This window comes from Sciurus carolinensis, chromosome 11 (assembly GCF_902686445.1).
Source record: "Sciurus carolinensis chromosome 11, mSciCar1.2, whole genome shotgun sequence".
NCBI classification, from domain to species: domain Eukaryota; kingdom Metazoa; phylum Chordata; class Mammalia; order Rodentia; family Sciuridae; genus Sciurus; species Sciurus carolinensis.
This window is the reverse complement of record NC_062223.1, coordinates 133,758,298-133,772,721: the sequence shown is the minus strand read 5'-3', so window position 1 is coordinate 133,772,721 and position 14,424 is coordinate 133,758,298. Positions and strand designations below refer to the sequence as shown.

General features: G+C 37.6%; 1 protein-coding gene across 13 annotated transcripts in view; it reads right to left on the bottom strand.

Annotated features, from left to right (window-relative positions):
- LOC124960464 (beta-galactosidase-1-like protein 2) overlaps positions 1–10,013 on the bottom strand; it is a 63,010-nt gene extending 52,997 nt beyond the window's left edge. For 2 of the 13 annotated variants that reach the window (XR_007104082.1, XR_007104083.1), the window contains exons 1-4: positions 9,445–9,536; positions 9,196–9,251; positions 7,855–7,947; positions 7,507–7,704 (exon numbers count right to left, since the gene is read on the bottom strand). Coding sequence is in view for 11 of the 13 variants with exons in the window: in XM_047519232.1 (XP_047375188.1) it covers positions 7,507–7,704; positions 7,855–7,947; positions 9,196–9,251; positions 9,445–9,462 (365 nt within the window). In the remaining 2 variants the exon portion in view is untranslated. Of the gene's footprint in view, positions 1–7,506; positions 7,705–7,854; positions 7,948–9,195; positions 9,319–9,444; positions 9,537–9,567; positions 9,722–9,786 lie in introns of those variants that run through there. The other 11 variants (XM_047519234.1, XM_047519232.1, XM_047519241.1 and 8 more) reach the window with 11 other exon arrangements.
- Positions 10,014–14,424: the final 4,411 nt, after the last annotated feature.

The window sequence follows — 14,424 nt, the reverse complement described above, 5'->3', positions numbered from 1 at the left end:
CTATTTTACAGCAGAAAAATAAAATTATTCATTATTTTAAAATTGATTTTGAACTTCTCATGTAAGTTAAAATATTAAACCTCACTCTTTTTGTCACTATTAAAATATTAAAGTATAAATGTTTAAAATATTAAATAATATTTAGACTTAAATGTAAATATAATTTTTTTTTTTTTTTGGTGCTGGGGATTGAACCCAGGGCCTTGTGCTCGTGAGGCAAGCACTGTACCAACTGAGCTGCGCTATCTCCCTAGCCTGAAAATATTTTTAAAGACTATATAGCCAAGAGGAATTCATAGCCTCAGAAGATTCTTAATAAATAAGAGAAAATAAAATGCTGTGAACAGTCATCTCAACATGTTAAGAAAAAGATATAGTGAAGAAATGCAATAGGAATTTTTTTTTTTTTTTGTACTGGTGATTGAACCAGGGACCTCTCATGTGGTAGACAAGCACTCTGCCATTGAGGTACATTCTAGCCATGGAATTTTTTTAAATTAAAGCAAAAACATTTTAGAGAGTTGAGTTTAATTTTTAGATGGCATCTTGCTATGCTGCTCAGGCGTACCTCAAAATTCCTGCATTTAAGTAAGTCATCCTCCCATCTCAATCTCCCAAATCCCAGTGAGCAGGACTATAGACATGTGCATCCAACATGGAATTTATCTTCAAAAAGTAGGCTTTTAAAAAACAAATATGGTCTTGCACAGTGTCCCATGCCAAACTATGACCCTGAACCACTGCCTGGCCTCTGCCTGTAGACTGCTGACACTGAAGCAGGTTGCACAGTGGGAAGAAAAACAAACGCTATTATGATATACAAAGTTACAGAAAAATTAATCAAAAGGGGAAGAAGCCACAGATAGAATTAGAAAAGGGAATGTAACCCAAAAGCTCATATGTAAGACAATGAAAGAAGGTTCAGAGGAGAAATAAATGGGTTGTAACAGTTTTAACCCAGTCAGTGATTGGGATAAACTGATAGGGATTAACTTAGTGGTAACTGAAGTGGTAGGTTGTGGCTGGAGGAGATTAGAATTGGGGCATTGCTTTGGGACATAGATTTTGTATCTGGAGAGTGGAGTCACTCTCTCTCTGCTTCCTAACCAACATGTAAGCTGCTTCTTTCCACCATATTCATCCATCATGATGTTCAGTCTGACTTGGAGCCCGAGGAATGGAGCCAACCTTCTATGGACTGAGACCTCTGAAACAGGTCTGAAATAATCTTTTCCTCCTTTAAAATTGTTCTGGTCAGATCATTTAGTCACAGCAGCGAAATAGCTGACTAAAACAGTAACTTAATAGAAAATTTTAAATAATACTTAAATATGGATAATGTGATCAAATATTGAAAAATACATAAATTATCAAAATTATTTTAAGGAAATTAGCAATTAAAAAGATAGATTTAAGCATTCTATGCATAGACCTGTGTTTGAGAGTAGACACTAATTCTCATAGTTTGAGGGAACAATTATTAGAGGAGAATCCAGTTCATAAAAAGCAAAAGAATGAAAAAATGACAAATAACTTTGTAACCTTCCCTAAGGAAACAATTGATTTGATTTGAGAAGAGGTAAACAAGGAATAAAATCAGTACATTAAAGGTGGATGGAGACATTAACAAGAAAAAGATTAGGCTACTGCCATCTGAACCCACTGATCAATTTAAACATCACTAGAAGTAGACATAATTTTTAAACCATAGGATGTATATACATATATATGCATATATATTTTGACAAACTATGTTCACTATAAATCTAATCAAGCCTCTATAGTTACCTTCTATTTAAGAAGGTGCAAGGAACAGAAGAACAAATTAAAAAAACAATTCCAAAATGAAACAGACATAGTATGAGATACTCCACAGGAAAAAAAGTCCTAGTTTATGAACAAGTCAATGCCAGCAGGGGAGGAAAAGAAAGGGGCATTGGTTGAGATTAAAAGAAAACTAAGAGGCATAATTAAATGTGATGTGTGAAGCTTGTTTAAATAAAGAAAAATGGTTGAAGCAATAGTGGTCAACAATGTTTCAAAATTAATGTACACATCAAATCACAGATCCAGGAAGTACAGAGAACATCAAACACCAACATGAAAAATCTAACCAGTACTGGGGGTATAGCCTGATAGTAGAGAGCATGACTAGCTGGAATAAGACCCTGAGTTTGATCCCCAGCACCTCCCCTCAAAAGCCTATACCTAGGAAAAACATATTTAAACTGCAGAAAATCAAAGAAAAGAGAGAAGCCAAGGGAAAATGTATCTTAACCAAAGAGAAGTCATAATTACATCAGACTTTTTTCAGAAACAAAGCAAGCAAGAAAAAACAGGCTGAATAATATTTAAAGATTTGCAGAAAAATAATCCCATCAAACTAAAAGTCTGTATCCAATGAAATTATTCTTTGAAAGTTAAGAAGAAATAAAGACTTTCTTGGACCAAAACAAAAATAAAAAAAACAAAACACTGAAGAAAACTGGTAGGCATTAAACCTGCCTTGCAAAAAAAAAAAAAAATGTTATTTAAAAAGTTCTTCAAACTTAGAAGACCTCCCATGTTCTTGGATAGGCAGAAATTAAATGGCCATACTACCAAAGGCACTATACAGATTCAACACAATTTCCATCAAAATTTCAATGATATGCTGGGCATGGTGGCACATGCCTATAATTCCAGCAGCTGGGGAGGTTGAGGTAGGAATTCAAAGTTCAAAGTCAGCCTCAGCAAAAGTGAGGCCCTAAGCAACTCAGTGAGACCTGTTTCTAAATAAAATACTGGGCTGGGGATGTGGCTCAGTGGTTGAGTACCCCTGAGTTTAACCCCAGGTACCAAAAAAAATCCAATGACATGCTTCATAGAAATAGAAAAAGCAGTCATGAAATTCATTTGGAAATATAAGAAGCCCAGAATAGTCAAAGCAATACTTAGTGAGAAAAGTAAAGCAGGAGGCATCTCAATTCCAGACTTTAAATTATGCTACAGAGTTATGCAGTATGGTACTGGCTCAAAAACAGACATGAACACCAATGGAACAGAATAGAAGACCCAGAGACAAACCCACATAAATGGAGTTATCTCATACTAGACAAAAATGCCAAAAACACACATTGGAGTAAAGATAGCCTCTTCAACAAATGGTGCTGGGAAAACTGGAAATCCATATGTAGTAAAATGAAATTTAACCCTTATCTCTCACCCTGAACAAAAAGAGTGGATAAAAGACCTAGGAATTAGACCAGAAACCCTGAACCTGCTAGAAGGAAATGTAAGCCCAACACTCCAACAAATCAGCTCAGGAACTGACTTCCTTAACAAAACTCCTAAAGCACAAGAAGTACAATAAAAATTCAGTAAGTGGGATGGTATCAAGTTAAAAAGCTTCTTCACAACAAAAGAAACCATCGGGAGTGTGAATAAAGAACCTACAGAATGGGAGAAAAATCTCTGCCCCTGAACCGCAGATAGGGTGTTACTTTCCAGAATATACAATGAACTCAAAAAACTTAACACTGAAACACAAATAACACAATCAATAAATGGGCAAAGGTACTGAACAGACCTTTCTCAAAAGCAGAAATAGAAATGGTCAACAAATATATGAAAAAAGTTTCAACATCTCTAACAATTAGGCAAAGGCAAATTAAAGCTACACTGAGATTTCATCTTACTCTAGTCAAAATGACAATTATCATGAATAAAAGTAACAATAAATTTTGGAGAGGAAAACAATAGATATTTAGTAGATTAAACAAAAGAGGATGCAGGGAAGGGAGGGAGATACAAAAAGGAAAGACAGTGGAATGAATCTGACATAATTTTCCTATGTACATATATAATACACCACAGTGAATCTCACCATTATGTACATCCATAAGAACAGGATCCTAATTAGAATAACATATATTCCATGTTTATATAATTGTATCAAAATGAATTCTACTGTCATGTATAACTAAAAAAACCAAAATTTAAAAAGAATACAAGTAACAATAAATGTTGGTGAGGATAAGGGGAAAAACGTATACTCATACATTGTGGGTGGGACTGAAAATTAGTACAACCACTCTGAAAGCAGTATGGAGATTCCTCAAAACATGGAACCCCCATTTGACCCATCTTTCCCACTTCTCAGTATATAGACAAAGGATTTAAAATCAGCATACTACAGTGACGCAGTCACATAACCTATCTAAATTCCCAATGTTTGTAGTAGCACTATTCACAATAGTTAAGCTACGGAGCCAACTTAGGTGCCCTTCTGCAGATGAATGAATAAAGAAAATGTGATATTACAATGGAGTATTACTCAGTTCCTTAAGAAAAATGACTTTATGATATTTGCCAGTAAATGAAGGGAGACTATTATGCTAAGTGAAATAAGTCAATTCCAAAAAAACAAAGGTCAAATCCTTTCTCTGACATGTGAAAGCTAACCCACAATAAAGGCGGTGGGAATAGAAGTTCAGTATATTAGACACAGGGGAATAAAAGGAAGGGAGAGGGATAGGAAAAGATAAGGCCCTGGAATGAATTCAAATAATTTTCCTATGTACATATATGAATTACTCCATGGTGAATCTTACCATCATGTACACCCACAAGAATGGGGTCCTAATTAGAATAAGATATATACCATGCTTCTATAATCATATCAAAATGGATTATGCTGTCATGTGTAACTTTAAAAATCAATAAAAAACTAAAAGAAACAAACACTATAAAGTTCTTCTGAAAATGACAAAGCAATCAAGTCTCCAAAGACTTATTCCTTAATGTATACGTACCTAAAGAGCATAAAAATACATAAGGCATTTAGATAGAATTGCATATATAAATTGGTATATACATTATATTTGAATATTTCAATATCCTTCATCAGTATTAGACATATTCAGCTGACAGAAAATCAATGAGGATATTGTTGAATTAAATGATATCAATTAAATGGACTCAATTGACACATGTAGAATATTTTATCCATCAATAGCACAAAACACATTCTTCTCAAGCTTACCTGGAACATTCAGAAGACACACCACATTCTTAGTCACAAAAAATACTTTGACAAATATAAAAGAATAGCGTTGGTGTTGTGGCTCAGTGGTAGAGCACTTGCCTAGCATGCATGAGGTGCTGGGTTCAATTCTCAGTACCACATATAAATACATGAGTAAAATAAATGTCTATCAACATCTAAAAATGTTTTTTAAAAATACATAAAAGAATAGCTATCATACAAAATATACTCTTAGATCACAACAGGATTAAATAAGAAATCAGTAACAGCTAGAACATCCCAAAGTATTTGGAGATTAATTACCATATTTCTAAATAACGCATGGTAAAGAAGCAGTGTCAAGAGAAATTTAAAATTATTTTGAAGTAAATGAAATGAAAACATAACCTATCCAAATTAGCAATATATAACAAAAGTAGTGTACAAGAGGGAAATGTACTGAATACACACGTTAGAAAAGAATAAAGACCTAAAATCTATGACACTTAAAAGTTTTCTTAATAGCAAGAAACTGGAGTTTTTCCACTAAGATCAGGATCAAAGAAAGGATTTTCCCTCCTACCACTGCCTTTTGTAATTGAACTGAAAATTCTGGACACTGTAATATGTTAAGCTGCAGAAGATAAGGTTAATATGCCTTATAAAGTCAGTTGCTTTCCCATATACTAACAATGCTCAACTGGACACTACATGACTTCAAGACTTACTGCAAAGCTACAGTAATCAAAATAAATCAATGCAGATCAATGCAGACAAATAGATCAATGCAGCAAAGATAATCTTTTCAATGTTGTCATGGTGGAACAAGTCTGAAATCCCAGTACCTATGGAGATTGAGGCAGGAGGATCACAAGTTTGAGATCAGTTGGCAACTTTGTAAGAACATGTCTCAAAAAATAAAAAGGACTGGGTTTTCTTATTAGTTTATATGAACTTATTGCAAATTAAAGAAATTTTTTGCATTATTAAAAACAAAACAAAACAAAACAAAAGGACTGGATATGCAGCACTCTAGTTTCAATTCCCAGTATCCAAAAAAAAAAAAAAAAAAAAATAGTCTTTTCAACAACGGAACATCCAATGTACAAAATGAATGCAGACCCAAATCATATTCTCTTTGCAAAAATTAACTTATAATAGAACATAAACCTAAAAGTAAAATACAAAATATAAAATTCTACAAAATAACATAGGAGAAAATCAAGATGATCTTGGGTTTGGCAATAACTTTTTAGTCTTCCAATATAATCACTGGTATTTACCCAAATGAGTTTAAGACTTACATCTACACAAAAACTGCATTATCCATAAAACTTAGAAGCAACCAAGATACCCTTCAGGGTAGTAAGTGGATAAATAAATGGGTACATACAAACAATGGAATTTACTCAAGACTAAAAAGAAATAAGTTATCAAACCATGAAAAGACATGGAGGAACTTCAAATGCATATTGCTAATTAAGAAAAGTCAAAATGAAAAGACTACATAATATATGATTCCAACCACATGACATTTCAGAAACAGCAAAGCTATAGGGACATTAAAAAAAAAAAAAAAAAAAAAAGACCTGTGGTGGCCAAGGGTTCACAGGGAGGGAAGAATTAATGGGCAGGACACACAGGATTTTTAGGGCAGCAAACTGTTCTGTGTGATATTATAGTGCTGGACACACATCTTTATGTATTTGTCAAAACACATAGAAGGTACAACATCAAGAAAGAATCCTAATATAGGTGATAAAGATGTGTCAACACAGGTTCACAGACTGTAATAAGTGTACCATCACTGCTATACCAAAGCAAACACATAATGAGGGGGAAATGATGTGTAAAAGGTATTATGTCAATTTGGAGGGGAAGTGATTTAAAACATCAACTGTCATCACTTTCCAAATTAAACTCCAGATATTTTTTTTCTAAACCTGTATTCTAAAAATAGCTAAAGCATTGAAAAAGAAGACACAAAACTGTCAAAACAGTTGTGCACATGCAAGTTCTAAGCTTAGAAGGACAGAAATAAAAATTTTATTTTCTTTAATTGACTATTTGCTAAGCCTGATTCTCAATGAATTCCATCTTCAAAGATAAGATTTTCTGGAAAGGTATCATAACCTGGAATTTATCACTGCAGGCCATGAGTCCAGTGACAAGTGAGGACATCTGAGGAGGCATGAGACCCACTGTCCCAGATGTTTAAGTAGTTAGGGACAACAGGGGCTACTGCCATTTGTACTTGCCATTGCCTCTGAAAATTGAAATTCTGGGTCCAGGCCATAGTAACCCTGTTTAGACAGAGGCCTATCAGAAGAATTAGTGAATGCTCTACTTACGAGAAATTCTCAGAATATCAAGAGGAAACTTGGATATGTTAACAAAGAAAGTACTAAAAAGGTCAACCTTTAGACTGATCTAATAAAGTCTCAAGAGATAGGAATTTAGAAGACAAGTTTTTAAAGTAAGTACTGAAAAGCAATACTCACGTGATGAGGGTATTGAAGCCACCTGCCTTCATCTTCAGCAAACGGTCTCTCCAATACTCCTTGGGCACCCGGAAATAGTGGATAGTGCCTGCGATGATCAGGAATGGAAAGCCTCCTAGTGTGAAGTTTGAACCCTGGACTCGTAGACCCAACTTGCGATTTGTCAGGTAGGAGGGGAGCAGGTGAGTTTGATTAATCCTGTGAGGGCAGAGAAGGTACATGAAATCCTAGAGATGTTACCCATGAGATACACAGGCTGGGCAAATCAGGAAGACCTTTTTTTCAGGGGCCCTAAGCATACCTCCAATGGTAAGTAAAACCTCCCCAGTCCTCCTTTCTCAAACATACCTGGATGACAGGCCATGGCTGAGCTGAGTTATCACTGAAAAGGCTGAAGCCAGGAACAGGATACATTCAAGTCTCACCAGGAAGGGCCACATGCTAAACAGATAAGATAGAATGGGGTCAGAGAGACAAGGGGTTTGGGGGAAAAGAAGGAAGCTGCTTTGTAAAGAACATTGAATAGGATGTAGAAGGAATTCCTCCAGAAAGAAAGTACCAATTATCTCCAACCCAATTTTTCACTCTGCTACTGTATGTATAATGACCTCCCTTGAATTGCCAGAACATATCTTATCATTTGTGTGGCCTGTGACTTTCTTTATGCTATTCATAAAGCAAATGCTCTTTCCTTTATGTATCAAATTTTTACCAGTCCAGTGAACTGAATCAATGTGGTATAGCAAGGACAAGACGGCTGTGCCCATCTGAGAGGAAGAAGGCACTCTGCACTGGGCATAGCTGTTGTTCCAGCACCCAAAGCATTGCCTGAACCGTAGTGGACACTGAATAATTTTTTTTTTAATGGCTGATGTCTATGTTTGTTGTTTTTGTTTACCTGTTTGTTTTTGCATTGCCAGGGATGGAACACAAGGCCTTGAGAACATCACAGCAAGTATTCTACCATTGAGCTACACCCCCCAGTTCTTTTTTTTTACAAATTTTGATTAACTTTTTTAATCTATTGTACATATTAATGGGGTTTGAAATTCAATACATGCATGTAGTGTGTATTGATCCAATCCACTCTTGCCCCACCCGTTCACAAGCTCTCATAATCACTGTTATATTCAAGTCAACTTTTTAATTTACCAGTAATTTTTTAAAACAAATCTGCGTGTTGCCAGAATCACTAAGACTTCTAAGTCGTCTCCAATACATGTCAGCTTTTATTGGACTTAATGAGTATTACCATAGACGGAGTTGGGATGGGTAAATTTTGGAAAATCAGAGAAATTACAGAATAGGGGCCTTAAGATAAACAAAATAACAACTAGAAAAGTAGGGCGCCCAGGACCTTCTAGGCAAGTTTTTGGGGATAAGAAATGGAGATGCAGCCACTCCCTGAGAGTTCAGAGAGATGCTCCAGCAAAGGTTTCCAGAGAGAAGACACAAAGCATGAAGTAGCTCCTTAAGAAAACCTAAAGGAAATGTCCAGCGTAGCGGGGCGGGGAGGATCGAATGTGAGGCAATTTCACTGGAAACCTAGCCATCAAGGTCCATTCAGGCTTTGGGGTTATGGAGCTAACCCAGGGCTGGGAGAGAGCCCATGGTTCGGTTCGGGAAGAGCTGTCCTGGGACTGTCTGGGATGAGCGAACTCCAGGGACTGGTGTATGGCCAGCACCCACCTTACCCTTGTGTGTGGCTCTAGGCAGACGCCGCAGCTCTGGCTCCCGGCAGCAGCCTCCAGGTGCGGGGTCAAGGGGGGGACCAACTGGCACCGCGCTCTGCCCACACCCGCAGCCCCGCCCCTCCCCCGGCATAACCACCCTCCTTTCCGCCAGGAGACTGGTCCCTCGCGTTGGGCAGACCTACTGCGCAGCGACCTGTCCCCTAACGCCAACCTCGAGAATCGCCTCCCCCTCCACCCCACTGACCTGAGCAGACCCTCCCATGCCTGCCTCGCGGGACACCCGCCTCTAGCGGTCTGCACTCCCAGCACAGCGCAGGCGAGTACGCCGCGTTGCTGTGAGCTCCTGGACAGCGCGTGCTGTACTGACTTCAGATGGGCCACTGCGAGGCCTTCCTGCAAAGTCCAAGTCGGGTCCCCTGCACACTCAGGACGCCCCCGCTCCGCATCCTATCCGGGTCTGTTCGTACGCTGGCTCCAGTTCTCCAGCACCAGGCGCTCGGGACACAAAAAACGAAGACCAGAACATGCCCTCCTTCCCTCGGAGATTGGGAGTCTAAAGGAAAGTTTAGCAAGCCCAGCTAACCACCTGGAGGAACCGGCTGGTTGCTTTTACTGGACCGGCCTTGAATGAAGCCAGTCACTTGATTCCGCCTAGAACGGTGGTTCTCGCAGCTTGGTCCTGGCTGCACAACGTACCTTACCCGAAAAGCAGCAGAAATTCTCTGTACACTTCCAGACCCACAGACCCTTAACTCCGGGGGTGGAGCCCAGCCTTGGGATTGGGACACACCCTCCAGGCAATTCTAAAGCACTCCTATCATTTAGGAACTACAGGTCTACTGTTTCCAGCTCCCTATCCTTACCCCTATGGTGAGGGAGTAGGGGACAGGAGAGTCGAGGAGAAAAGGTTCTAATTTACATGTTTAGCCTCACCAGCACACACGCACTTGTGTGGTTGGAGAGGGTCGGTCTTTTGTTTTGTGGGGTGGGCAACCGTTGCAGATTCCCCACTTGGGTGGGAGTTCGAGAGTTTAAAATTCTCCCAGCTGAATTTATACGTCATCCAGAAACAGGCTCCAAAACAAGTTAAACTTTACTCTTTATAGAAAATTTGCCTGGAACTGAAAAGAGAAATAAAAATAGCCTTTGATCTCCATCCTCCAGTAGACCAACTTTCCCTAAGGGCAGCATCTTCATTTTGGATAAGGTTGTATTTTCTAAGTCAATTCTTGACCATATCCTGATTGAGGAGTCTTCATTCCTCTGTCTCTACCACGAAAAAAATTCAAAGTCTGATTGATATTTGGAAAGTTTTATGGTTGATAATTTCTCTCTTTCAACATGCCTGTAATCCCAGCCGCTCTGGAGGCTGAGTCAGGAGGATCACCAGTTTAAAGCCAACCTCAGCAACTTAGTGAGGCTCTAAGCAACTCAGCAAGACCCTGCCTCTAAATAAAATATTTTTAAAAGGGCTGGGGATGTGGCTGAGTGGTTAAGCATCCCCCAGTTCAATCCCCTGTTTAAAAAAAAATTAGAATTCCTTCTAGTAATTTCATAAGTGCACTTGTTTTTCATCTCCCTCTTTTCTCCTTGTCTACTCTTCCTACTGCTCCTGAAATATGCCAAGAGCAAACCTCCTTTTAAACTCCACTGTACTAATGGAACTTGACCATTTCTGTAATTTTCTTTATAACTATTATGTTGCTTTAGGTTATTTCCCTACAATTTTTTTCCCTACTTGTTGTTATCCATAAGAACTGTACTTTCACTTTTGCTGTTATTATCTGCTTTTTGCCCACATAATTGAAGTTCACAATAAATGACTCCAATGGGATACTTTCTCAAGAGATTCAGCAGATTGTCTTTTCATTTCCTGACATTATTGTTGATAACATCTCCATCCATGTCAATGACACTTTAAATACTAGGCCATCTTCCTCATACTACTAAATTATAAATTTACATACTAGCCTCAACAGTAAAACCATCTCATCACCAAGATATAAATCCTAAAATGTTATTCCTGGCCCCAGCAATTTTTTTTCACTATCTCTTCCAAACCTGTTTGTCATCATCCTTTGAGTTTCCAGTCTCCTAATCTTTCTCTTTTTCCTCAGTTTATTACCCTTATTTTATAATATTAAAAATTTACATTATTCTTATATGTGTATATTTTTGGACCTACACTTACCTTATGTGAAGGGTAATACAATTATTTACATTGGCAAACAGACCGACAGTGAACACTAGAATTACAATTAATTTTATTTAAGAAGAATGTTCTGATCCAGGAGTGATGCTTGCACACCTGCAATCCCAACTACTCAAGGACTTAGGCAGGAGGATTACAAGTCTGAGGCTAGTCTGGGCAACTTAGTGAGACCGACTCAATATAAAAACAAAAAGGGATAGGGATATAACTTAGTAGCAGAGCACTTGCCTAGTATGCACAAGGTCCAGAGCTCGATCTTTAGTACCTTAGAGAGAGAGAAAAAAAAGTTTTCTAAAAGTTAATCAAATCTTTAAAATTAAAATGTCAGCTGTATTTAGGGAATTTTGTATTTATCATTGGCAATTTGTATTTTCCTTTCAACTTCCATAATTTTCAGTATCCCCTTTCTCCACTTAAATTTTCCTCTACTCTCCATGATCAATCATTATAGTGTGTTTTTTGTATATCCTTTTATTTGTCAGTGGCCTTACAAAACAAGCACTGCTGCTTGTATGGATATATTCCTTATTTTCACAAATGGTACTGACTATAGATCCTATTGTAGTCTTATTATTTAAGCCTCATTTTAGCTAAGGGGGGGTAGGAAAGTCTCACAAGAGGGTGACATGTCGCTGGGCATGGTAGCACACACAATCACAGCCACTGGGTGTGGGGGTGGGGCAGGAGGATGAAGAATTTTGAGACCAGCCTGGACAATTTAGTAAGACCCTGTCTCAAAATAAAATAAAAAGGAATGAGGCATAGCTCAGCAGTAGAACACTTGCATTCTCAATCCCCTGGATTCAATATCCAATACAGGGAGGGAGGAAACATCTGAGTAAATGAGTAAATGTCTTTAAGAAGTGAAACAGTAAATCATTTTAGTATCTGAAAAAACAAAAACAAAAAACAAGCTTTTTCAGGCAGGTAACTTCAAGCCCTGTGGCAGGAACACTCTGGTAAACTTGAAAAAGCCACAGAGACTTGAGGAAAGATGAGGTTTTAATTATGGGATAGAAGGCTGATACAATCAGAAAGGTTAACGAAATCTATAAATTATGCAAGACCTTGGAGATCAAAGAAACAGCTTAACTTTTGCTCGAAGTGAGCTGGGTAGCCATTGGAAAGCTTTAAGTCAAGGAGTAGTATGATCAGGCTCCGTGTTAGCATGATCTAAATGCCTGGGGCAAGGATAAAGAAAAGACAGGGCTTTCTTTCAATAAACGAGTATTGATGATGGTTTGGACCAGGGTGGGAACAATGTAGATAGTGTGAAGTGGTCTGATTCTGGACATGTTTAGAAGTACAGCCACAAGGATTTACCAATTAATTAGATGTAGAATGTGAAGTCAAGGATGGCCTCAAGGTTTTCTCCTTGAGTAAAATGGAAAGATGGGGTTGTCTTTGATTGAATAGAGACAGCTGCAGGAGCATAAAAGTAGAAATGCAAGGGTGGGCTGCTATGTGAACCTGTAAGTCACAGCATATAAGTGGTATTGAAAGCCAGAAAACTTGATTAAAAAATTGTCTTGGGGATAAGACAAGATGGAGAAGATCTTAGGTCCAAGGTCTGAACCCAGAAAGGATAGGCAGATCAAGAAAAATCAGTTAGTGAAACTGAGAAGCAGAACCACAAAAGTAGGCAGATAAATACAGAAAATTTGTACTGTGAAAATGGTGTTCTGAAGCCAAGTGAAAGAAAATATTTAGAAGAGAAAAGAGATAATGGCTGTGTCAAATTATTTGACAGTCAAGTAAGAGGACAACTAAGAATTGATCACTGAATTTAGCGACGGATACTTTGATTAATGAAGTTTAATTGAATGGCCAGGGTGAAAGCAAAAGGAGAAAAATGAGATAAAGGATGTAAATTTTGTTTAAAGGTGTCTGACTGAAAAGGATAGAGAAAATGGGATGGTAGCTTCTTGTGGCCACTGGTGCTGCCAGGGACTTGCTGACAATGGAATGAAAGTGTTGACTCCAGCTGACAGAGACATCAATCCTACAAAGGAGTGATCTGTGCATATAAATGGTATACAGATGCCAATTTGATTGGAGTGAGATGATTCTTAGAATAGTTTTGATTTTCATTTCTCTAATTACTAGAGATGTTGAACATTTCTTCATATAGTTGTTGATCAATCATAGAGCTTCCTCTGTGAAGTGTCTGCTCAGTTTCTTAGCCCATTTATTGACAGGGTTATTTGTTTTTTGTTGTTGTTAAGTTTTTTCAGTTCTTTATATATCCTGGAGATAGTGCTCTATCTGATGTGCATATGGTAAAGATTTTTCCCCCATTCTGTAGGCTCTCTCTTCACATTATTGATTGTTTCTTGCTGAGAAGAAGCTTTTTAGTTTAAATCTGATCCAATCCTTGTTAAGGAAGTCAGATCCTAAGCCAACATGATGAAGATTTGGGCCTGCTTTTTCTTCTATTAGGCACACAAATAAAAATTAAAATTAAAAAATTAGCCAGCACTTAACATGCCTATAAAAAACTTGGCACCTGTGTAGCCTACTCCCAGTTTTACATATATTAACATTAGTTCATATCTGTGATTCAGATTTATGTGAAGAAATAAAATATTAAATATTAAAAATAAAATAAAAATATTATATACATCTAAAAAAAGTATATAAATGCACAGATACCTCCAAAGATCATCATGTTGACTGAGAATAGAATCAACCTAGTCAAAAAGAAAGAAAATCACACTTATTTGGTGTAATTAGGATTACAATCCAGAAAAATTTAGTTTCAAATTGTTTTGCTTAAGTGTGCTCTTACGTTTATAGCATTAAACCCCAGGAATGCTGGGGGTGTAGTTCAGTGGTAGAACATTTGACCAGCATGAGGGTGGTCCTGAGTTCCATTCCCAGCATTGCAAACCTGTGTACACATACAAGGGGGTTGGAAATTACATCACTTGTTATTCAGGAACTCTTACTTGTGCTGGCAAAAATGAAATTGTTATAAGAAAGTGACTGAGTACAGTCTGAGTCTCTGTGTAG